At 41.5% G+C, this 26,261-nt stretch overlaps 1 protein-coding gene across 1 annotated transcript in view; it reads left to right on the top strand.

Moving 5' to 3' along the window:
• Positions 1 to 26,261, top strand: part of man1a1 (mannosidase, alpha, class 1A, member 1) — a 190,840-nt gene that overhangs the window by 42,570 nt on the left and 122,009 nt on the right. Inside the window, 1 exon segment of the mRNA XM_034199445.1 lies at positions 6,221 to 6,317. Coding sequence (XP_034055336.1) covers positions 6,221 to 6,317 — 97 coding nt within the window.

The following is a 26,261-nucleotide window of genomic DNA, read 5'->3' as shown; positions in this document are numbered from 1 at the left end:
TGATGTAGAAGAGACATGAAGAAGAGGGGACACATGTTGATGTAGAGAGACATGAAGAAGAGGGGACACATGTTGATGTAGAGGAGACATGAAGAAGAGGGGACACATGTTGATGTAGAGAGACATGAAGACGAGGGGACACATGTTGATGTAGAAGAGACATGAAGAAGAGGGGACACATGTTGATGTAGAAGAGACATGAAGAAGAGGGGACACATGTTGATGTAGAGAGACATGAAGAAGAGGGGACACATGTTGATGTAGAAGAGACATGAAGAAGAGGGGACACATGTTGATGTAGAGAGACATGAAGAAGAGGGGACACATGTTGATGTAGAAGAGAAATGAAGAAGAGGGGACACATGTTGATGTAGAAGAGACATGGAGAAGAGGGGACACATGTTGATGTAGAAGAGACATGAAGAAGAGGGGACACATGTTGATGTAGAAGAGACATGAAGAAGAGGGGAAACATGTTGATGTAGAAGAGACATGAAGAAGAGGGGACACATGTTGATGTAGAAGAGACATGGAGAAGAGGGGACACATGTTGATGAAGAAGAGACATGAAGAAGAGGGGACACATGTTGATGTAGAAGAGACATGAAGAAGAGGGGACACATGTTGATGTAGAAGAGACATGAAGAAGAGGGGACACATGTTGATGTAGAAGAGACATGGAGAAGAGGGGACACATGTTGATGTAGAAGAGACATGAAGAAGAGGGGACACATGTTGATGAAGAAGAGACATGAAGAAGAGGGGACACATGTTGATGTAGAAGAGACATGAAGAAGAGGGGACACATGTTGATGTAGAAGAGACATGAAGAAGAGGGGACACATGTTGATGTAGAAGAGACATGAAGAAGAGGGGACACATGTTGATGTAGAAGAGACATGGAGAAGAGGGGACACATGTTGATGTAGAAGAGACATGAAGAAGAGGGGACACATGTTGATGTAGAAGAGACATGAAGAAGAGGGGACACATGTTGATGTAGAAGAGACATGAAGAAGAGGGGACACATGTTGATGTAGAAGAGACATGAAGAAGAGAGGACACATGGTGATGTAGAAGAGACATGAAGAAGAGGGGACACATGTTGATGTAGAGGAGACATGAAGAAGAGGGGACACATGTTGATGTAGAAGAGACATGGAGAAGAGGGGACACATGTTGATGTAGAAGAGACATGAAGAAGAGGGGACACATGTTGATGTAGAAGAGACATGAAGAAGAGGGGACACATGTTGATGTAGAAGAGACATGAAGAAGAGGGGACACATGTTGATGTAGAGAGACATGAAGAAGAGGGGACACATGTCGATGTAGAAGAGACACATCCAAGAAATGGATTTTACATAATAGGTGACCTTTAAGTTAAAGTAAAGAAGATGTTGCATTATTTTAGAATAGTATAATATTCAGTTTTTATCACATATCATTTTTTTGTGAAGATGTAATTCATCAATTTGAGTAGATAAAAATACATCATGTTATTTATTCAACTAGTAACTAAGTGTCCTATAGGTTAGACGTCATATAGGTTAACACCTGAAACACCTGTGGTTAACACAAGCTAAAGAGATCTGAACATGTTCTTCTATAACATGAAATACATCAGTTTATTCCTTACTTATGAATGTCTGAAGTGAAGCTTCTATGTGTCATAAAGTCAGTGGTTTCCAGTAAGTGACTAAATAAGACTAAATGTCATCCCCCTGAACATTAACCGCCTTTAGTTTACCGGTAGTGACTGATGTGTTTCCTTTATCTCCGCTCCTCCGCTCACTTCACTGGCTTCCGGTAACTGCTAGAATCCACTTCAAGACACTGGTACTTGCTTACCATGCTGCGAATGGATCTGGCCCTTCCTACATCCAGGACATGGTTAAACCGTACACCCCAGCGCGTGCACTACGCTCTGCATCAGCCAAACGACTCGCTGCACCCTCACTGCGAGGGGGACCCAAGTTCCCATCAGCAAAAACACGTGGGTTTGCTATCCTGGCTCCAAGATGGTGGAATGAGCTCCCCATTGACATCAGGACGGCAGATAGCTTACACACCTTCCGGCGCAAACTGAAAACTCATCTCTTTCGACTCCACTTCGAGCGATAGAACTATTAACAAAGCACTTATATACTAATAAAGGACTGGCTTATATAAAGCCAGTTGAGTAGCACTTGAAATGTTTGGCTCTATGAAACCTGATGTACTTATATGATTCTGTTTTCTTCAAGGTTGTGTCTTCCTGGTCGAATGTACTTATTGTGAGTCGCTTTGGACAAAAGCGTCAGCTAAATGTAATGTAATGTAATCTCCTCAAAATGGAGATTATCCTGCTGAACCATACGTATAACTAAAGTGTGTTTGCCACAGCATTTTTTTAAACAATTGGAAGGTTGGCCTACAAAAAGACATCCTCCTGCACCACTCTATAGGTCAGGGGTTCCCAAACGTTGCCATGCCAAGGACCCCCATATAGCATTATCCTCTGGCGGGGACCCCCCTGTTGCAATTTTTTTTTTAAATGATTAGTACATTATGATGGAAAATATGACAAATTAATCACACAGCTTAATACATTTTCTTAATATATATTTATATTAATAATTAATAATCAGTTATTCTTCTAAAAAATGTTTGTATGTATCTGTTGTCTTTCATTCATTACATTGATTGTGTCTTCTGTCATTCTTAACACAATATTAAACAGTAATATCAACAGTAAACATATTTTAAAAGTGATTTCTGTCTTTATAATATTATATAATTTTGAACAGTAATATGAACAATTAACATATATTTTTAGCATTTTTGAAAGCTAATTATGCCTTAATAATATTATATATAATATTCAACATTAATATCAACAATAAACATATTTATATTCATATATAAACATCAATATTTGCTACATCCGTGCTCTCATCCGGCTGCAGAGCGAAATATTCACTCGCTCTCACTTGCTCCAAAAGCTGAGCAGATACTCAGTGTCACTCTCAGTAGCGGCAGCTCGATTCTGATTGGCTTGAAGGGCGGTCATGTGATTTAAAAAAATATATATATATTAATAAATATTAAAAGATTGGCATCAAAGGACACATAGATTGATAGATATGCAGTTATTAATAACATCAAAATAAAAAAATGTAACTTTAAAAAAAAAAAAATTCCCCTTTCCCTCAAACTTTGCGTGACCCCCTTGGCGGCCCCCCGGGGGGTCGGGGCCCCCACTTTGAAAAACACTGCTATAGGTGACAGTGTAGTGCCAACATGACAGTGGCCCACTATCGGTGTGTGCACAGATACTCCGTCTGAAGGTGTAGGATAAAGGGTGTTAGTGCGTCTAATCCTGTTGCAGGGTCTGCAAAGAGACGCATTGAAACCTGGATTAGCAGGACAGACAAATGTGGAGCTGGAGGAGGAGCCACTTCTGAAATGAGAGTGGGTGTTGGATTGGAAACGAGTGTTCACGGTGCTATAAAGCCCCCCCAGCCAGCGCCAGATTAAAATAAGATGGAACTTCAATGATTCCCGCTGGGGGAATTGGGTTCTATCAGCAGCAGATCATGGGACTCGGCACAGGAAAATGTTCCCTTTCACAGGGAATCGAGGGATATTTGGGTTTGACTTTTTAGCATAAATTAGCCAATCAATCATCCAGATTGATCATAACGGACTGACAGTCATTTAGAATAGGTTACATTCAGATAATGTGTTGACATTGTTCTCGGGGTTACTTATTGATTTCAGTGTGATGTTGAATTGTGCAAACAAATAGGTCCTTAATGTCAGAGCTTCAGGCCCAAACTGCCACTTCTGGGATTGGATTTTTTGTCATAGAGTTTTTCAGTCGAGGCAGATCAAGTAGTGAGAATTGGATCTGTGATAGAGGTATCAGGCATGGTGCTCTCACTCAGACTGTGTTGTAAGAATTGAAAGGAGTTGCATCAGTAAAGAAATGGATAACTCCACAGTGATGTTGGCACACAGTTTGATTAAATGTCTCTAAAGTCATGAATTACTAGTTACTAAACATTGTGAAGAATACTAATATAAAATGTAGTTCGTCTCAGATTATTTTCTATATCCAGGGTTATCAAATGTTCACTTAAAGCAGTGGTTCTCAAACTTTTTCTGTCAGAAAAAAAAAAGTCGGGCCCCCCCAACACAAATAGTCAGGCTCAGTGGCGGCGCCAGAGATTTATTTTGGGGTGCTGTGGGGTAGCTTGACGTTTCATAGAGGGTGCTCCAACATTTAGGGTTTCCCATTAATGTACCGGGCGCTACAGAGGAATGTTCTACTGCAACACTCACCACGCAAATACAGTGTACCCGCGACTGTTACAATGAAGGCTCGATAATCAGCTCACGGCATATAGGTGTAAGCAGGGGTAAAGTGCTATTTTTATAGGTGGTGTTTGGACCTCACATAGGGGGGTCCGGGGGCAAGCTCCCCCTGGAAGATTTTTAAATATTGAAGTTGAAAGCATCAATCTGGTGCACTTTGAGAGCAACATGAAGAGATCTATGGATACATCTCTCAACACCCATTTGAAACAGAACTGTAAACAGATTTACTTTTTCTTTATGGATATTTTACAAATCACTCCTTTTTAAACTTCATTCATTTTTTACTGTCATATAGTATTTCATACCTGTTTTTAATTTATTCTCTTATTTTTGTATAACTATAATGATCATATAAACGAGTGCCTCGGAAATAATTGTTTACATTAATGGTGACCAAAACGTTTGAGACCCACTGAGATAACACTGAGAGTCCTTTAGCTCACTGAGCCTCTCAGTCTGACAGGAGAGGACTCTCCTCCACTTTGTTGTTGAAAAAACTCCTTACAGTATATCCGTTAGCGTAGCTCGCTAGCACCAGAAGCTAACAACAACGATCTCCGGTACCGGTGCGCGCTCTCTCTCTCGCTCTCGCTCTCGCTCTCTCTCGCTCGTGCACGCACACAAAATGGCTCGTTCCACACACACACACACACACACACACACACACACACACACACACACACACACACACACACACACACACACACACACACACACACACACACACACACACACACACACACACACACACACCCACACACACACACACACACACACACACACACACACACACACACACACACACGAGCTTTAATGAAACAGAGACCCAGACGTAATAGTACTGTACCATATTATTTTCAATCAATAATTTTTAAAAATATGATTTTAAATTTTTTTTATTTTTACCACTGACTTAAAGTAACTCTACAGGAAATGTTCACATGACTTTGTCAGCAGACCTGAGTTGCTTAATACATCAGTGTGGTAACCGCTTTTATAAGGAATCAATGGGCTAAGCATTTGTTTAGGTAAAAAAATGCCACAAGTTTTTGACTTCCAGCTTCCAGAGTGGTTGCTCGTTTTCTCTGCCTAAAATGATACTAAACTGAATAATGTCAGGTGTTAACGTGATTAAATGCCACAGGATCTTTCGTAAATGGATTGCTGATGCTTGATTTTATTTACCATGATTATTTGATCACACAAACACAATTTATTACTGTTTTTACGTATATTTCCACCAACAAGGAACAAAAAAGTATCTTCAGGGTTGTTTTGAAACCGTGTTTTTTTATTATATAAGATACTAATTTGTACCTATAGTTTTTGTTTAAAAATAAAGCATATGTGTAGAACAAAATCTCATCATCCAATTCTCTCATGGTATTAGCCTTAGGGCTGCTCGACTATGGCAAAAATCATAATCTCGATTATTTGGGTCAATAATTGAAATCACGATTATTAAAAACGATTATCCATTTACTTTGAAAACATCCATTTATTGAAACAGAAACATTTGAACTGTGTGTTATTAACAGTTGATTACCCTCAACTTTAAGTATAATTCAAAACCAATAATAAAAAAAAAAAATCGTTTTATTTCGTTTACGTTGTTTTCATAATCGTTGCAAGCTAAAATCGTAATTGCGATTAAAATACGATTAATTGAGCAGCCCTAATTAGCCTCAGAACATCCGGTATCTTTGAGACAAACAACCCACTGCTTTGCTTTAAAAAAACGACTTAATTGTCTTTGTCACAGCTCAGAGTTGATTGTCCTCTATTCATTTCTCCTCCTCTTCTTCCTCCTCCTCCTCCCCCTCCTCCTCCTCCTCCCCCTCCCCCTCCTCCCTTACAGATGATGAAACACGCGTGGGACAGCTACCGGCGCTACGCCTGGGGTTCCAATGAGCTCAGGCCCGTCTCCAAGACAGGCCACTCCAGCAATCTATTTGGTGAGTGTGAGACCAAATACACACACACACACACACACACACACACACACACGGTTGATCTCTTGTCCCTGCCACCAGCAGCCTTGACCTTTAGATTAGCAGCCAACTTGGCCGTCATCCATCTATGAATGCCTCTAAATGTCAACTTTATCATATATTTAGATTCTGTTTGGGCTGCTTGCCAGTTGTTGGTGTTTCTACTCGGACTGATCCTCCTCCAGTTGGATTCTGTGTGTGTGTGTGTAGCAGAAGCAAATTAAACTAGGATACTAACTGCATCTTTTTAAAGTCCTTTTCTTATCCCCCTCAGCTACAAAAACACACACACACACAGACTCTACATGTTGCTCGTAGCGCTGTCTCTTTGTGTTTATTTGGCTGAGATTGTTGGCTTAAAAGCTGGACTCGGATAATTGCCGCCAAAGTAAACACGGAGCTTAAAGGAGAGAATCCCACAGCTCTGTTACCACGGCGCATGAGCCAATGGCAGAGGGTCAATACAACTCATTAACATCACATTTCATCTGCAGTGTATTTGGTTTTCTCCCTAATTGTGCCAAGGTATAAAGGGAACTGTGACTTGAAAGTGTTGAGATAAAACAGCCCCTTATATGTTTTAAAAGGAGTCCTGACACTTCTGATGTAGCCAATTAGAGGATACCATCTTGTAAGTGATATCATATTTAGAATAACTCTTTAATGAGACAGTCAGGTTTAGTGTGTGTACTCCAATCCATGTGTTGTTTGTACACATAATGAGTCATTCTTTCTGACTGATTGGATTAATAAGAGCAGGAATTGGATTTTTTATTTGTTCAAATCTCTTCCTCTGTCTCTCTCTTGACCTAATTAAATCCTCACTGAGAATATTTGTTTAGATGTGTGTGTGTGTGTGTGTGTGTGTGTGTGTTTTTTATATCAGTGGGTGGTATATGTGACAGTTTAGAGCAGCTCTTGACTAGATACGATGGCATTCAAAGAGGTGTCTGTGCGCCCACTGCTGATAAGAGAAATCTCTTGACACCAAATAAACTTGTGATACGGTTTGAATTTTTTCTATCCGTTTATTTATTTAATGTTCCCCTTTTATGTCAAGATGCAGGTCTGTGTCAGAGTACCAATATATTTCCTTCTAGATCATTTACAGTAAACTGCCTCAAATTACTCGTGGAAATAAGAGGAAAGATGGCCATGTTTCAAATTGGTGTGACATTATCACCTTGTTAACATTTCAGTAAACAGTTGTTGATTGACACATCCATCAGACGTGTGTTTCTGCCATTGTAACGGGAGTATTAGGTCTCCTTCTAGCTCTATTTGCTTCACTCTTTAAGGAATTAAGGGGCTCTATGGCTGCTCCATTCAGCTAGTTGTTTGCTATTGTGCTGGAGGCTTAGAGTGCTTTTCTGCTGGAATTAGGTTAATGTGAGCAGTGGGAGTGGACCCAAACAGTGCAGTGTTTGGCCGTTAACCAAAACAAAGAGCTCAGAGACACTAAAATACTTTTAAGACTTGAGGGGAACTGTAGAGTAAAGACCCGGACACACCAATCTGACAACAAAGAACTGACACAGACGGACCCCGACTGTTGCGTCGCCTCACGTCTCTGCGTCTTGGCCATGTGTCGCACTGGAACACCCCGCAAAGACTTCAGCCGACGGCCAAGTAGCACGTACGAACTGCGCATGCGTGAGTGCCAATAACTCTCCTTACCAGCAGGCGGCGGTAGTGTGTATTCGTCATTCAAAAGAGGCAACAACCGGAAGACAGACTGCGTGATAACCGAGAGAAGAAGAACAGACTGCGTGATATAAACAAACAACAAATAGCGTGTACGTTCCATTTTCACTCTACAGCGAGAAGTTCACGGGGCTTTCCCGAACCTGAGTCGAGAGCTAAATGAAATCTCACTTCCGTTTCGCTTCTCATGCACTGATTCGCTAGCTGAATATCCAATCAGTGATTTCTTTGGCCGACTGCCCGGGTTTTCGGCCGAAAAGACGTCGGGTCGGCTGAAAAGACACAACGGTGCGGGACACACCAATCCGAGTAGGGCGTGTCGACGCTCATCGTCGGCCTGACGCCCACCGACGCCGATAATCGGGTTGGCGTGTCCGTGCCTTAAGGTGTTCCCAACCACAAGTAACCAATGTCACTTCATACACAGCCATTCAATTGATTCCTAATATAAAATGATGAATTTGTGCAGCTCTTGAGAACATTTAAGTAATGACACAAGTTCATTTGATGTACGTATGCCCTATTCTAATGCATCAACAACTACACTATTCTGAACCTTCAACATGGCACAAACATTAGCAACTCAAAACCTCACCTCCCCTTCACGTGCTATTAAAGTCTCATATCAACAAACCTAAGCATACATTTTGTATTTAGATTGCAGTAGTTGACCTCCGAGGGATGTGATTGGCTGTTTATGGTGATATTTTATGTGCAGATGTGTTGGTTTGTTTAGAGATTACAGAATGAGTTTTCTGTCTAATCTTAGCAGTCATTTCTGAACATCATGTCTCTGAACTGTTTCTGTATCTTTCATCATCAGTTCACAACGTTTGCATTGTTTGTGTCAAGGTGCTATAGCTGAAATGTAGATGTTTCTGGAACAACATCAAGTGACATTATGATAGTACTTTGGGCATATATAAACAGGGTGTTACAAACAATGTTGGAAGCCACAGTCTTGGGTCAGGACTGTGTTTGATTCAGGAAGTGATTGTGATGTTAAGCCTCCTTTATGTCTCTTTACAACAAACTGTTTGTAAAGCTTTACCTGTCAAAAGAGGATAGACAGGTCACCGGTCTACTGCACAGGCACAGAGAAATGTTCTGGTATACTGAGGTAAACACATGTGCAACAACATTCATTTGTTAAGACTTCACCTTGTATCTTGTAATGAAAGAACGCAATGGCTTGTGTCAAATGTGGTACAAAAGCCCTATATTGTAGTATTGAAAAAAGGGTGTTTCTCATTGAAGTACCTATGATTGAAATGCATAATTTCAGTCCTCGCCCTGGGGAAAATGCCAAAAACCCCACTAAGTCAATTCCATTATACAGTGTGGAAGATGTACAGGCTCATTTTTTAATGATTTCCTTCTTATGTTTAATGAGGAAATTCAATCAGCTTTGTGTAAATTCCATCCACTGTGGCATTACTGGAATGTATCATACGTAAATGCAGGAAGAAAGAGAAAAGCAGCTGTGTGAATACTAATTGTTAGATTAGCCTGTGTAGCTCCTTGTGTTAGTCTTTCTCTCTGTTCGCCGTCTCTATCCATCCCTCATGACGCCGCTATAGAAAAGTAAATAGGTTTTAGTCGACTGCTTCCTCAGATTTACTCACATCAGTAAATAAAGACAGCTTGGCCCCGGGGCCTCGTCACAGCCATTTCTAACTCCTATAGAACATGATGTATGATAATATTAGCCTGACCTGGACTATTATGCAATAAAGCCACTTTCTATACCTGAGGCTATTTCCCTGATTCACAGTTAGCTGGATTTAAATCGGCCAGGGGGAAGTGGGAATATAACGTTTGCTCTTCGGAGTTAGAAGGTTCAGCATTTCATTTAAAAAATGTATCCACATAAACATGGTAAATATTACCAGACTCCTCCATAAGGCATGGTTATATTTCAACTTTGTATATTAATATGAAACAAGCTTACCTCAGAGGACTCTCCTGTTTATTTCCCACATTAATCATATTCATGCAACTATAGATTTGTATTACTTTCTCAATTAGTCTATGAATTATTCGGTGAATCAAGGTTCCTTAAGAGGATATCTACAAATTGCTTGTTTAGTCCGACCAACTATATCAGAGTTCCCGTTAGCCGGTAATTACCGGACTATGACCGGTAAATCTAAATCTCTCCGGTCAAAATGTCCGGTCAAAAGTCATTTCCCCTTAGCGCAATAAAACAAACAAAAAGATGATGTGACAGACAAGAAGAGTCAATTCTATTGTCTAACACTTAATGTGGAGAAAGAGATGTCCTGTATGGGTTGATTGTGCGTTGATCTGTTGGTAATGCCTTAGGGTTCCGGTGGGCATGCAAACAAATCACAAATGCATAATGCTGCGCAGGGCCGCCCCTGGCCAACTTGGGGCCCCAAGCGACATTGTGAGATGAGGCCCCCCCCCCCAACCGACAGGAGTGAAACACATTTTTTTGGAAACAAAGTAGGCTACTTATATAAATATAATTCCTGTTTATTATTAGTATCAACAGTTACTTTTGTATACAGTGAGGTAAATGGTAAATGTGCATGTACGTCTGCATATCCTGCCAAATACTAGCCTCAAAAAGATTAAAATATAATGAATGCAAATAAACTACTTCTAATAATCATAATCAATTCAATAATATAAATACTATATTGTTTTATTATAATTTAGTTGTAATATAATCAAGACAAAACATGCTTATGACATGCTCAAAAACTGATATTTCTTACATCTGTATTCTAGTTCCCTCTGTCAGCAATGTATCAACAACTACACACACATTTCTATCAGTATTTCTCTGTGTTGTGGTTGACATGATGATGACTGTTAGGAGTTAAGGGGAGAGGCTGAGCGTCACCATGAAATGTGCAAATTGACATAAAAATGAATAAAAGGGGGAAAAAATGCTCCATGTTTTTTAAGCTGTAAACTTGAACTGTTATGTAAGCCAACTAGACAGACAGTGTATCACTCTTCCTCCTGTACATTTGCAGATAAAAGGCATCACATACTTGAATGAATGGTAAATAAAGAATGCTGGAAATAACTGCATCTCCATTAGCCTGTATGCTCTGCAGAGACTGCCTTCTTCATGTCGTGAAATGCAGCTGATGTTTTAATATGGCAATTGGCAATTTGACTTATACAACATTCGCAAGTTGTACATCTGACTCATACAATAACCCACCTTCGAGTGATGCTCTAGTTTCTTCATGTTTTGTTTTTTCCCCTCTTCCTTGCGCCGGACTGAAACTGTCTTTTCACCGACATCTCTTCACCTGCACTAGTGGCCGTATCAAAGCCGTGATTGGTCAGATGTCAATTCATTGCAACGGTGTCGGGTTACAGACGTGCTCCCCTTCTCACCTCTCACTCTCGCGGGGGGTGCGCGGAGAACTGAGCGGAGAACTGCGCACAGCAGCTGAGGCCCTCTGGGCGGGGCCCCCTGCGCAAGGCGGGGCCCCATGCAGCCTGCGTGATTGGCCTGTAGGGAGGGGCGGCCCTGATGCTGCGCTATACTTTGTGGCCTCACCCGGTTGCATAGCGTGACGCTTATTGTTTAGGTGTCTTTTAATAAGCAGGTAGTCCTATCTTTAGCTAGATCTGATCGATATGGACATAAACGTGAGTGAAGTCGCAGTGCTGGTGCAGCGAGCCGTTTGGCTGATGCAGAGCGGAGTGCACGCGCTGGGGTGTACGGTTTAACCATGTCCTGGATGTACGAAGGGCCAGATCCATTCGCAGCACGGTAAGCAAGTACCATTGTCTTGAAATTGATTCTAGCAGTTACCGGAAGCCAGTGAAGTGAGCGGAGGAGCGGCGTGGTGTGGAAAATGTAGGAAGGTTGAAGACCAGACGAGCCGCTGCTTTCTGGGTGAGCTGCAGAGGTCGGATGGCACATGCAGGTAGACCAGCCAGGAGGGAGTTGCAGTAGTCTAGTCGTGAGATGACGAGAACCTTTCCCATGGCATAGGTTTACGGCCTTGGGTATTGCTGCTATCTCTCTTAAGGAGGGGCAGCTTGGGCGCATTGTTGTTCCCAGCTTATGACCGAGCACAAGCTGACATGAGATAGTTTACTGTTCAGGGACATCTGGATGCCCTTCTTTTTAGGAACGTAGATTGACGATTCAGGGTCCATATTTGTTTAGTCTCACTGATAAAGAATGTTGATTATTCCACTCTGAACTCGTTAAAACCTCGAACTACAGAAGAGTTCTTCAGAATTGATTGTGGCATCTCAACTGTGTGGTCAACTCGTGGCCCGTGACATGTCTTGTGAATTCTCCGGCCGAAGCTCCAAATAAACTGTCAGTGTTTGCCATCAAAGCTCCAGCTCTCCTCGTCTCTCTCTGAGTCCTGACTCCAATTGCTTCAGAAGTTTCCCCCACACATAGTATATAATATATACAGTTCTGTAGTCCTTTCACAGTCAACTATATCTTCTAAAAATAAAAAAATCATACTCTTATCTCAATAAACTCGAGGTTTAGGAAAGGTTGGGAAATCCTTAGTTGTGCAAGATGGACCTATTATTTGCAGTTAACGACTTGAGAATGGATTTTTAAACAATCTTTTATTAAGACTGGACAACCCATAGTTCTACTCTTCAGAGAGGTTACATGGGAACGTTGCTGATGAGCTGGATCTCTATTTATGGGCGATGGGGAGGTTGAATCTGTCCCTTCTGTTGTCATTTCCTGAAGGAAACCAACTCTTGGTCCCAGACGCCAGCTGTGCTTCCTTTGACTGGATGTTGCTCCAAATTCAAACACATTTTAATGCACTCTTTTCCCTTTTTCATTACAGTGCAGCATTTATCTACTAAACACTTGAAGGCAGTTATTGCTCAACTCCTGACGAACACTAACACCCATAGCTCTTCCCATAATGTTGGCAGGCAACTGTGTTTATATTCTCAACCTACTACTTTGGCAAACGACCAACTATCATTTGGGTATGTTTCATCAAACGCCATTACAAAATATGTTCGTCCATTTCAACAGCAAACACTTCAATAGCAAAGAGCAAGAGATATGAGCACAATGCCATCTGCTTGTTATCTCCTATTAGCGTTGACCATATTCAATCAGTGTCTGATTTAATAACTGTGCGTATATCTTTGGTTAATGTAGGCAGCTTTGATTTCGAGGCATCAAGTTTTTGTTGTAAATAAAGCATTAGAGGGAAGTGTACAGGCTGCGTTAGTATTTGACAAATTGTTTAAAAGGTCAAGAATCTGAATAAATGACTCTGGAAGTGAAACACATTAAAATAAGTGCTGACAATCAGAAATTGTAGATGGGTTTGTCCTGAGAAAACCTTCCATTGATCGATTTTAATAGTCTTTTGGCTTATTTAGTTATAATCCACTTAATATGTGACATTTAAAACGATGAGTTCAAGGGCTTACACATAATGTAATCCAATATATTTCTATAATGTTTCATTTTAAAGGACCTTCAGAGATCCAACAATCCAAAAAGGTTAGATATTAATAACACTACAGGATGATAATAATGTGTTTGTGCAGCACTAGTACCGTGGGTACTGTCTCAGAAGACAAGCTAATTAATTGTATACAGCATCAGTATGAGTGACATCTTAGGTCTAAATCAAAATCACATTCAATAACTGTAACACATTGTATACACATTTAAAATGAAGTGCTCTGCTGCAATAATAATTGAATTGCACATTGATTAGGTATCTGAAGGGCAGACTGATTACACTTCGCTCCAACGTCTGGCCTCCTGTAACAGCTTTTCGTCAACAATTTCACTCACAAACAATATTTCACCCAGAATCCTTTGCATTTACCCGCTTGTCAACACTGCTCCATGAATACAGTTTGTGCAGCTCACATATGATCCGTCTAGTAATGTAGCCGCTGACTGATAGTGACATGTTGGACCCAACATCAATAATAATATTCTGCCAAGTTGATTGATTATTTGTTTCAAGTGTAGGATGTTTTCTGTGCTTAGAGTGAGTTACTTTAGGGCTAAGTGTTGTAATCCTAAAGAGGACGTTTAATGCTCATTTTCAGGTTCATAATTGTATGTAGTGTCTCTACTGGGACATGTCTCCATGCTTTAATGCTCAAAAAGCTCTTTATTTTTCTCATACTGCCTGTGCTGCAGCACCTCTTTTCACCCTCTGTCTGAAACCAGAGCCCTGGTCTGCTCTGATTGGTTAGCTGGCCGGTTCTGTTTGGTCGACCGCTTCAAGATGTCCGTTCCCTTAGCCTATCACGTACAATGTGTTGGAGCGCAAGCCAATAGAAGAGTGAGTGTTACTTATGGCGCATTTCCACTACAGCGAGGAGTGTGGCTTAAGCGTGCTGCGTCGTGCCCGGCCCGTTTTTGGTTGCGTTTCCACTAGGCGTAGTTTCGGCTAGCGGGTACTTTTTCATAGTTTTCTGGCTCTCCAAAATCGAGGTTCTTTCCAGGCCAACAACCGGGCTGAGTATGCTAAACTAGTGAGAGAATCGCTGGCAACTACAACAAAATGAACATATTGTACCGTGATTTAATTTTCAAAATGATGCCGAAGTAACAACATACTGATACCGGTTAGTAAAAACCATGAATTAATGCTTTGACAAGTCTGCAGACAGACGGCAGGCGAAACAACTTTTAAAATGCTTGTTTTCTGAATGGAGATCGGCTAAGCTAACGTTGCATATGCTCTGACCGTCCACACTCGCAACAACGGCCTATAGACAGAAATAAACCAGCGACTGTATTCGCCATGACACAGGCAGTCAGTGGTTTGTACTTGTTTAACTTTTGTCTAGTTTCTGAACAGATATGAAGAGCTGTGAGCTCTGAGTGCTAACAGCTAACGACATTGAAGATGACGTCACGGCTCCGCCTACACTGCGTTACTATAGTTACTGCCCCAGTTCCTAAACTGTAATGGAAACGCAGCATAAAGTGAGCCTGGCCTAACTATACCGTACTAAGCCCTGCGAGGCCCTGCAGTGGAAATGCGCCAATAGTGATGTCAGTGTTTTACGGACTTTGGGATTTTAGCCTTTGCAGACCATTCACATGAACAAAAACCTATATAACACACTACAGGAAAGGGTAAACCCCCCAAAATATAATATGGCCCCTTCAAATGTAATCTGCCCTTATCTTCATGTCCTAATCTGCTTCTTTGTTGCTTTTGAAGGACAGTGTTTATGTAAGGCAATCCTTTATCAGCTGTCAAACATCAGCTCCCTGCCCCTGGAGATAATGTAGATATACCCCTTTTTTTAAATCTAAAATTAAATGCACCTAGAGGCGACCATGGCATCCATCTCTCCTCCTGTCATTTCCAATCCCTGTCTCCATCTCTTAGCACTCAGCTCAGCTGTCTATAACCAGCACACTGCTATTGAGGCTGACGCACAAGAACACGTATATCTTTCTGTTTCTAAATCCAGGGCAGGTGAAATCCAGTTGGGACATTTCTGTTCGCTGACACACATTCAGCATACTTTGAGTCAAGAAGAGTCCATGACCTGCAGAATATAGATGATAGAAAAGACAAAAGAGAGGGTGAAAAAGTCGGATTTATAACGTCTTCAAATTATATTTGTTTGGGTTAAAGCAACATTTTTGAAATACTTATTCATGCAAAGGAACTCTAGCACACGTTTTCCTGAACTTCTCTCAGAACAGCCCACAAGGTCTTTGTCCACACAGATCTGTCTGAACATAATAAGTTCAACATCCCCTGGAATAAAATGACCTTTCTAAGATAAGATTCTCCAGATCATCAGGAGCTCATTTGGAGCTCACTGTCTGTGATTGTCAGCCTTAAGATGCTCCCTGACTCATGTTAGACATTATGGAGTTTAATTTAATCACAGCCCCATTATACGCCAATGAGCCAGAGGTGGAGTTTGTACCAAGGCCTTATTATTGAATCCAGTTCCAAAGGACATGCTGGCTATACAAACAAGATTTCTGTAATGTAGTACACTGATGCACTGTTCTAAGATCAATGAATGCATTATGGGAATGCATTTTGAGTTTTAGAATATGGTATTAACCGTTCCTTATTAACGTGGCATGCTGTTTAATGTGGGTTGTATTCTCTCTAATAAAAATATTCCTCACAAGAGAAGATAATTTAATTTGGGGTAGCACTACAATGGATTACCATGTTGACTTAGCTTCTTCTCCCTGGCACTGTTTCAATTTCCAGATGTAATAATAGAGTCGTGTATTACATTTTCTATGTCACTTGACCAACATTGGACAGGATATTTATTTCATTTGTGGAAAAAGGCAAGAAATGCATGTTGCTATTGACTAGCCACCAACTTATAAAAGGAAATCACAACACTTTGCATACTTATCAGTTAGCTGTTTAGTCATTTTACTGCCCTCTATTTTAATCTGTCGTCTAAGGCCCCGTCCACGCGGAGACGACATCAGTTGAATCCACTAACGTTCTCTATCGTATAGACAGTTCGTCCACACGAGGCCGAAACGGAAACGTCGGTTGTGTTTCCTGTCAGTAGTGTTTCCTGTCAGTAGTGTTTCCTGTCAGTATTGTTTCCTGTCAGTAGTGTTTCCTGTCAGTAGTGTTTCCTGTCAGTAGTGTTTCCTGTCAGTAGTGTTTCCTGTCAGTACTGTTTCCTGTCAGTAGTGTTTCCTGTCAGTAGTGTTTCCTGTCAGTAGTGTTTCCTGTCAGTACTGTTTCCTGTCAGTACTGTTTTCTGTCAGTAGTGTTTCCTGTCAGTAGTGTTTCCTGTCAGTAGTGTTTCCTGTCAGTAGTGTTTCCTGTCAGTAGTGTTTCCTGTCGGTTTTGTTTTCTGTCAGTTTTGTTTCCTGTCAGTACTGTTTCCTGTCAGTAGTGTTTCCTGTCGGTTTTGTTTTCCGTCGGTTGTGTTTCCTGTCGGTAGTGTTTCCTGTCGGTTTTGTTTTCCGTCGGTTGTGTTTCCTGTCAGTATTGTTTCCTGTCGGTTTTGTTTTCTGTCAGCTGTGTTTTCTGTCAGTAGTGTTTCCTGTCGGTTTTGTTTTCCGTCGGTTGTGTTTCCTGTCAGTATTGTTTCCTGTCGGTTTTGTTTTCTGTCAGTAGTGTTTCCTGTCAGTAGTGTTTCCTGTCAGTAGTGTTTCCTGTCAGTAGTGTTTCCTGTCAGTAGTGTTTCCTGTCAGTACTGTTTTCTGTCAGTAGTGTTTCCTGTCAGTAGTGTTTCCTGTCGGTAGTGTTTCCTGTCAGTATTGTTTCCTGTCGGTTTTGTTTTCTGTCAGCTGTGTTTTCTGTCAGTACTGTTTCCTGTCAGTAGTGTTTCCTGTCAGTTGTGTTTCCTGTCAGTAGTGTTTCCTGTCAGTAGTGTTTCCTGTCAGTACTGTTTTCTGTCAGCTGTGTTTTCTGTCAGTAGTGTTTCCTGTCAGTTGTGTTTCCTGTCGGTAGTGTTTCCTGTCAGTAGTGTTTCCTGTCAGTAGTGTTTCCTGTCAGTAGTGTTTCCTGTCAGTAGTGTTTCCTGTCAGTAGTGTTTCCCGTCGGTTGTGTTTTCCGTCAGTAGTGTTTCCCGTCAGTAGTGTTTCCCGTCAGTAGTGTTTCCTGTCAGTAGTGTTTCCTGTCAGTAGTGTTTCCTGTCAGTAGTGTTTCCTGTCGGTTTTGTTTTCTGTCAGTTTTGTTTTCTGTCAGTACTGTTTCCTGTCAGTAGTGTTTCCTGTCAGTAGTGTTTCCTGTCAGTAGTGTTTCCTGTCAGTACTGTTTTCTGTCAGCTGTGTTTTCTGTCAGTAGTGTTTCCTGTCAGTTGTGTTTCCTGTCGGTAGTGTTTCCTGTCAGTAGTGTTTCCTGTCAGTAGTGTTTCCTGTCAGTAGTGTTTCCTGTCAGTAGTGTTTCCTGTCAGTAGTGTTTCCCGTCGGTTGTGTTTTCCGTCAGTAGTGTTTCCCGTCAGTAGTGTTTCCCGTCAGTAGTGTTTCCTGTCAGTAGTGTTTCCTGTCAGTAGTGTTTCCTGTCAGTAGTGTTTCCTGTCGGTTTTGTTTTCTGTCAGTTTTGTTTCCTGTCAGTACTGTTTCCTGTCGGTTTTGTTTTCCGTCGGTTGTGTTTCCTGTCGGTAGTGTTTCCTGTCGGTTTTGTTTTCCGTCGGTTTTGTTTTCCGTCGGTTGTGTTTCCTGTCGGTTTTGTTTTCTGTCAGCTGTGTTTTCTGTCAGTACTGTTTCCTGTCAGTAGTGTTTCCTGTCAGTTGTGTTTCCTGTCAGTAGTGTTTCCTGTCAGTAGTGTTTCCTGTCAGTACTGTTTCCTGTCGGTAGTGTTTCCTGTCAGTAGTGTTTCCTGTCGGTTTTGTTTTCCGTCGGTTGTGTTTTCCGTCAGTAGTGTTTCCTGTCAGTAGTGTTTCCTGTCAGTAGTGTTTCCTGTCAGTAGTGTTTCCTGTCGGTTTTGTTTTCTGTCAGTAGTGTTTCCTGTCGGTTTTGTTTTCCGTCGGTTGTGTTTCCTGTCGGTAGTGTTTCCTGTCGGTTTTGTTTTCGGTCGGTTGTGTTTCCTGTCAGTAGTGTTTCCTGTCAGTAGTGTTTCCTGTCGGTTGTGTTTTCTGTCGTTGTGTTGGCTGCAGGTCGTCTCTTTAATTGAGACTCTTGACAGACCACTGGTTGTGCTCCTCAGCAGCCAAACAAGCTAAAGGTTGAAACATTGTCTCTCAATCTGGCCCACGGCAATAACTGGAAGGCACTCATGTGTTCAACCAACCAACACAAACACCCCATGGGTTGTGAGAGTGTGTGTGTATGGTGTGTGGGGCTTTTTTTCTGTCTAAAATAAACACACTTCACTGAGCCCCAGCCAGTGAAGGTCACTACTGATGTCTCCAGTTGCAGGCAAAGAGGAAAAGGCAGGATTTTTAGGTCGTTTAGCATCTAGTCCTGTGTGCCCTCGACTGTGCTATGAGCGAACATTGCTGTGTGTGTGCTTGCTGTGTGTGTGCGTGCGTGCGCGTGCGTGCGCGTGTGTGTGTGTGTTGATGCCATCTGTCTTGTTTGTCTAAGGCTGTTTTGGAGGAAAAACTCAGGAGACACCTCAAATCTGACTGCGCTGAAAACAACATCAATTTCGACAAATACACTTCCTCCTGGTCTCGGTGCACATAACTTACACGTGTTGTAAATGACAACAAATTACACATACAGGATTATATTACAACATATATTGGAACTAGACCCATACATCTCTGTGGCTAATATATTTGAGCTTTTTGCATAGACTGTAAGTCAACAATGGTTTGTATGTCCACAAATAAATAAGTAACCATGAAACGTCAGGACAGAAATAAGAAAGTAAAGAAAGATTTTTCAGATCACAGAAACATTGCGTTTATTTTTTAAATGTTCCTCTTAGTACAAATGTGGACTTTCTTTTGTATTTATCGTATACGGAGTGGATGTTATTTAAGACAAAATCGGACATAGTTGAATTGCCCTCAAAAAATGTATCAGGCTATAAATAATAAATAGCTTTTGAGCGAAAGGCTAGCTGTAGGGTTTCAGCCGATAACAGTCTAAAACGTATTGGTGTTTTGACGGATAATATCAAGACCATTGGGAGTAATTGCAAGTCATTCCTAATTTCTCCTCCCCTTCTTCCTGTGGGACTCAATGTCCACTGTTTGGGAAAAAGACTGTTATGTTGCCATGATAAACAACTACTCGACATTAACTCATGGGATTGTTTTTAAGAGGAAAATAATGATATTATCTTCTCTAATTTGCTTAGATGACGATGGCTAAAATCTGTTTTTGGTGAAAATCAGAAAGGTAGGTTGACACGTACGAGGAATTTGACTTGATGTCGTGGTGCAAACATTACATGTTACTTGTTAGACGCTTTTATCCAAAGCGACTTCCATACTCAGTACTGTGGCCAATCCCCAAAGGAGCACTTTGGGGTGAAGTGTCTCAGGGACACAACGACATGCTGACAGCAGTGGGGTTTGAACCTGTGCTCCCCTGATCCGAACACCAATGCACTACGCCACTGCGCCACACGCCTCCCTACATAAAAGTAAAACACATTTTTTAAAACACAAATAGAGAACTAGAAAAATATTAAAAATAATAAAAAATGTAGTGAAATATAACAGTATTTACATATAAATGGAATGGAATAAAAATCGGTAGTAATACAAAAAAAAAGGGAAAACAGTTGTGCATTAATGTAATGCATAGAGTATAAGTTATGACATGTTTTATACATTAAGCCAGTACTTTGACATTATGCTTCAACTCTCCAGGTAAAACAGCGTGGATGTTTTGCCAACAGCATGTAGCTTCCATGATTTATTTTATCAACATCCTGTCATGCTCGTCCCTTTGCTCCTCGGGGTTAGCTAATTCACGCAGCGCCCCGGCATCCTTTTAGGGCTGTGGTTATTTGCTGGACAGTTGGATGGATCAGTAGCTGCAGGCAGTGTGAGGGAGCTAAAGGCTGAGCGTCTCCCGAGACACACACACTCTGCAGAGAAGGTTATCTGCTCGGCCCTGCCTGCAGCGCTTTAAAAGGCCGTTGGATGAATGGCAGCCTTTGCCACAGATGCTGCCAGGGTTTTGTGATGACCTCTTTTTCTTTATGTTATTTTCCCTTCCTGTCTCCTGTGGCCTTTCCTCCATGGCGGCCTTCTCAATGTCTTTTCTGCTCCTCATCCCCTTGCAGTGATGATGCCGCCGCTCCTCGCATCGCTTTACTAAAGTGACAGTAGAAATACCAGACAGAATAAAGCCACTTTCTTTACATTCAAGGCCTTCCCTTTACACACGGATAAACAACTCCAAACCGTGAGATACTCAGCTTGATACTGATACTGGAGCTTTTATTGTGAAAGGTATACATAGAAGCACTGGATCTAATATGCTGGTTTGTAAAGGTTGAAATAAGTAACAACGTTTGCTGTCTTGGTTCAAACTACGGAGTTTTTGTCGGAAAAAAATCGCAACAGATGCCTTTTTTTCTCACGCCGTAATATAAGCGCTCTGAGTCAATGTATTAATGCACGAAACAAATACCTTCGGTGTGTAACAGCCTTAACACTTGACCTTCAGGTGTCCTGTGTATGCCGCATTATAATCAACAGTTACAGTCCATATAGATAGCTCGGTGATCTGTAGCTTTAAAGATCATTTCTACTACCAGGTACATTTTGGTCAAACCAGGTATTCTATTCCTACTGTTTCATTTATTACATTACATTACATTTAGCTGACGCTTTTATCCAAAGCGACTTACAATAAGTACATTCGACCAGGAAGACACAACCTTGAAGAAAACAGAATCATATAAGTACATCAGGTTTCATAGAGCCAAACATTTCAAGTGCTACTCAACTGGCTTTAGGTAAGCCAGTCCTTTATTAGTATATAAGTGCTTTGTTAATAGTTCTATCGCTCGAAGTGGAGTCGAAAGAGATGAGTTTTCAGTCTGCGCCGGAAGGTGTGCAAGCTATCTGCCGTCCTGATGTCAATGGGGAGCTCATTCCACCATCTTGGAGCCAGGACAGCAAACCCACGTGTTTTCGCCGATGGGAACTTGGGTCCCCCTCGCAGCGAGGGTGCAGCGAGTCGTTTGGCTGATGCAGAGCGTAGTGCACGCGCTGGGGTGTACGGTTTAACCATTTATGTTGCGTGTCCTCTGAATAGTAGTTGTTTTTTTTGGTTATAACTCATTAGACCATTATTTAATGTATCTCAGCTTTTTTTCTGCTAGCTTTTATGACTGTATGTACTCTAGAGACGAGTGCACCACTACCACTAATTCAACTTAAACCACCTCTAATGTATTTTCAGCTCTTTTATGGCTCTTCAAGGACATGAGTGTGTTCTAAGGGCTGAGAAAGGATAAATGAGGGGTTGAAGCTTAAAGAAATGTTGAGTGATGAAGTATAAGACCTTCAGAAGCTTTTCCATAACGGCTAAAGTCAGCATTGTGGCAGCATTTCTCCAGCACTTCACAACAACCATGGCAGCACATATAAAAGCAAAGCGTAAGGACTCGTTGCAAAAGCCTTGTACATGTAAATACATTCTGCCTTTTAATTCTGTTGCATTGCCTGAAGTCAAGCTACAGCTGATTTGAAAATAAAGTAGACATACTGTATAGAAGCCACTGATAAAGGTCAAACTCTTAGAAGTCCAAATGACGAAGAATATACTTTTAAAGAAATACATTTAGATGCTTCTTTTAGGGCAGGGAGGTTTTCTCCCACTTGCCTACATTGTGAAAGAGCTTTGGGTGAGAAGACTGGAGAGACCTTAAAAAGTCCAAGACGTATGAAGTTTGTTTTTTTGAGTGCACTGGAGGCCAATGGAGAGAGGAGAGGAGTAGCATGGTCTCAATTGTTTCTTCAATCAAATCTGTTTAATGGTACCCACTTCAGCTGGAGGACTTTGTTAGTCATGCTTAGAAAAGACAAAAGTCGTTGAAACATTTCAAACCATGTGAATAAAACTGATACAAAAACACAGCAGATAAGGATCAGGTGTCTTTCAGGATGGTAGAAGAGGCATTGGAACATAACGTGCGCAGAGTGAAATGCATGGCTTCGTCTGGGTCACAACCCCATCATTGTGTCACACAAAATTTGATTCAGTGGTCCTGTTTCCTGCCAGCCTCTCTGTCGCGATAGCACAGCAAAAACACATTGTTATCATCCACCAGTCAGGAAGGCTAATGTTTTTGGTGTCTTCCTATTTCCAGACGAGTCATTTGGTTGGTTATTTAATTTGACATCCAGTCCTGGGCTGCAGCCTCGGCTCCCAACAACAGAGCGTGTGTCTGAGTCAGATCCATCTCTGTAATTGAAATGGATGGAGTAATTCTGCCCTGGCTTTCCCTCAGGTTTTCCGTGTGTGTGTGTGTGTGTGTGTGTGTGTGTGTGTGTGTGTGTGTGTGTGTGTGTGTGTGTGTGTGTGTGTGTGTGTGTGTGTGTGTGTGTGTGTGTGTGTGTGTGTGTGTGTGTGTGTGTGTGTGTGTGTGTGTGTGTGTGTGTGTGTGTGTGTGTGTGTGTGTGTGTGTGTGTGTGTGTAGTGTGTGTGTGTGTGTGTGTGTGTGTGTGTGGTGTGTGTGTGTGTGTGTGTGTGTGTGTGTGTGTGTGTGTGTGTGTGTGTGTGTGTGTGTGTGTGTGTGTGTGTGTGTGTGTGTGTGTGTGTGTGTGTGTGTGTGTGTGTCAGCGGGACACTGCAGCAGTTGAGATGGGGGGTATCCATCACACACACACCTTGCAGCTCTGCCTTACACATTCATCTCCTGAGTCTATGTTTTAGAACCTTGAGTCTGCATCCAAATTAATTAATCACAGACACTGACTTTATAACCCCCTTAAGGCCTCGAACAACCCACTGCAGCAGCACCGCCCATCTTCCTGATGAACAAACACACACACACACACTCCTCAAAGTCTGACTAGTCCCTTTAAGTTTCCACGCCTGAATAAACGAAGCAGAAATACTAAATGAGAGTTTCATAGCTGCAGTCCTTCCATCTTGTATTTGGTGTAATATCACAGCTTTGCTTTAATCCCTTTTTCTGTATCACTGTCAACACACACACACACACACACACACACACACACACACACACACACACACACACACACACACAAGTGAAGCGTGGTAATGCCTTTCGCTGTAACCTTGACAAAAAGTGTTGACGTTCGAGTATCTGACAGCAGAAGCCAAAAGGTTAATACACTTTGGGATGGTGTGTGTGTGTGTGTGTGTGTGTGTGTGTGTGTGTGTGTGTGTGTGTGTGTGTGTGTGTGTGTGTGTGTGTGTGTGTGTGTGTGTGTGTGTGTGTGTGTGTGTGTGTGTGTGTGTGTGTGTGTGTGTGTGTGTGTGTGTGTGTGTGTGTGTGTGTGTGTGGTGTGTGTGTGTGTGTGTGTGTGTGTGTGTGTGTGTGTGTGTGTGTGTGTGTGTGTGTGTGTGTGTGTGTGTGTGTGTGTGTGTGTGTGTGTGTGTGTGTGTGTGTGTGTGTGTGTGTGTGTGTGTGTGTGTGTGTGTGTGTGTGTGTGTGTGTGTGTGTGTGTGTGTGTGTGTGTGTGTGTGTGTGTGTGTGTGTGTGCGTGTGCAATGCTTTCTGCCTACGATAACACGATTAGCTCAAGGCTTAGCCATCACTTTTTCTCACCTCCCCTCTGTGACCTCTCACCAGATACAGTGTAGAGTCAACGCTGAGGTAGTGGGGGCTAAATGGGATCAAAATGAGGGGTGTCGAGATCGGGATCAAAATGTAGGATTAAGGATTATCCCTGCAGTTTGCATTTAGTTAGCATTACGATACGGGACACGTGGGAAACTTTTTCCTAGCTTTGAATATTTCTTGGCTGCGGAAAGGCAGTGAGTTGAGGAGGAACTTCAGCAGGGGTTTATTTCCAAGACGGAATTTGAATGTGTTTTTTTCTTTCCGTGACACTTTGACTGCTGTCAGTCGTTTCAAGGCTGAGGCTGCTATTCTTGAGTTTAAGCTGCTGAGTCAGTGTGCGGAGTCCATTTTAATTTATCCGTCAGTAACACTGGAGCAAGGTTATGTTTACAGCTGTCTTCTATCTGGCTGCTTGTTGTCTTCCAGGGTGGGAGAAAATCCTAAAGTTTAGGCCATTTTCACAAAACCAGGTTATGTCTTAGTACTGAAATGAAAATGATATTTCTGTTATGTTTTATCCTGTTTTTTTTTTATTTGATTGTTGGACAACTCGGACCTTATTGCTTTTATCCACTATTTTATTGGCAGTTTCAAAATGCAGAAAATAATCATTGTGACTGCATTTTAGCAAGCTTGTAAGATAACTCCATTGACCTGTTTCTCACATTTATTTAAGCCGTGTGTCCATTTTTTTACAGCATTACCATTTGAACTGGAAATGTATTACATATTGATTGATTTGATCAGATTGAATGTGCTGTGCATTTCGTTTTTTAATGCCAGGACCAGACTACATGATGTTTCAGTATTTTGAGATTGAGTCACCATGTCAGATTAGTAGTTTATATCTTTTGTAAAAGCTTGCCCAAGAGACATGGCGGACTTCATGTTTGAAAACCACCAGAAAGTTGGCAAACACCAACTATGATAGCACTGAAGGTGGTTCTAAAAAAATATCAATTGTCACTAATTTAAGTTTTAAATGCAGATCTTTGTTTATTTTGTAAACAAGAAGTGCTTTTACGCCATATTTTCTAAATGAAAGTCACAGAATATGGTGTAAATCTGACTGTAGAGCGAAAAGTGCCCAAATCTTCTGTCATGATATCGATAATTTCACATCTTGAAAATACTATGAGCAAGTTTTTTGGTATTTCAACAAAAAAATAGTCAATATGGAATAAATGGTAAAGCCTAATATATTATATAAAGAAATTGTACATAGAACTAGCGGATGTCACAATATACATGATATAGAAAGATATATAAGATAGACATTTTTATATCATTTTGACAATATATGTCATATTGCAAAGTCCTTTTTGAAAGTTTGGGAGGAAAGCTTCCCAAGTTATTGAAAACACCACAAGTGCCTGCATTAAAAATGATGTGCAGTCGATAAATGTTTGAGGCAGGGACTTTTTGTGTGTGAAAAAGGACGAAGGTGGATGAATTGATCCGTCATTCACACACAACAAACGGCTGTGTGACTGAATAAAAGTGTTTTTGGATGTAATTGAAAGTGAGATGCTGACTAAGGGAAGCTTCAGGGTAAAGGGCGCCACAGATTGAGTCACATCTCATGCGGCCTATAGTTGTAAAGGCTGCCTTCTATTGTGGTTGGAGGAGCTTTTGTTCACATGGCGGCTGTGATATAATCCACAGATCTGTGCTCAGGCTGAATGGAGGCCTGTGAGCTCTGAATTACCTTGAAAGGGAGATGTAGAAACCTCACTGAGGAGCGCAGTGTGACCCGGAGCCGCAGGGCACCAATGAGGTCACGCTTTGTGTTCACATGACGTCAACCATGTGACGTTTACTGTTCCCAAAACAAAGAAACCAATGTTCGATAAAGAAGCTTTTCAGAACCACATGGAGTGATACTTATTACGCTTTGTCCAACATGATCCGGTACATTTATGATATAAGAACACGGCATAGTGGTATACTCGATTTCTTATTGGTCGATTTGGACAATTCAGAGGTTGTTAATACTCGCTAACACACCGCTGCTAAGGAGAACATGACCCTTGCTAAGGAGGATAAAGGGACTGTG

This window comes from Gymnodraco acuticeps, unplaced genomic scaffold (assembly GCF_902827175.1).
Source record: "Gymnodraco acuticeps unplaced genomic scaffold, fGymAcu1.1, whole genome shotgun sequence".
Taxonomy (NCBI): Eukaryota; Metazoa; Chordata; class Actinopteri; order Perciformes; family Bathydraconidae; genus Gymnodraco; species Gymnodraco acuticeps.
This window is presented reverse-complemented; position numbering and strand designations above follow the sequence as displayed.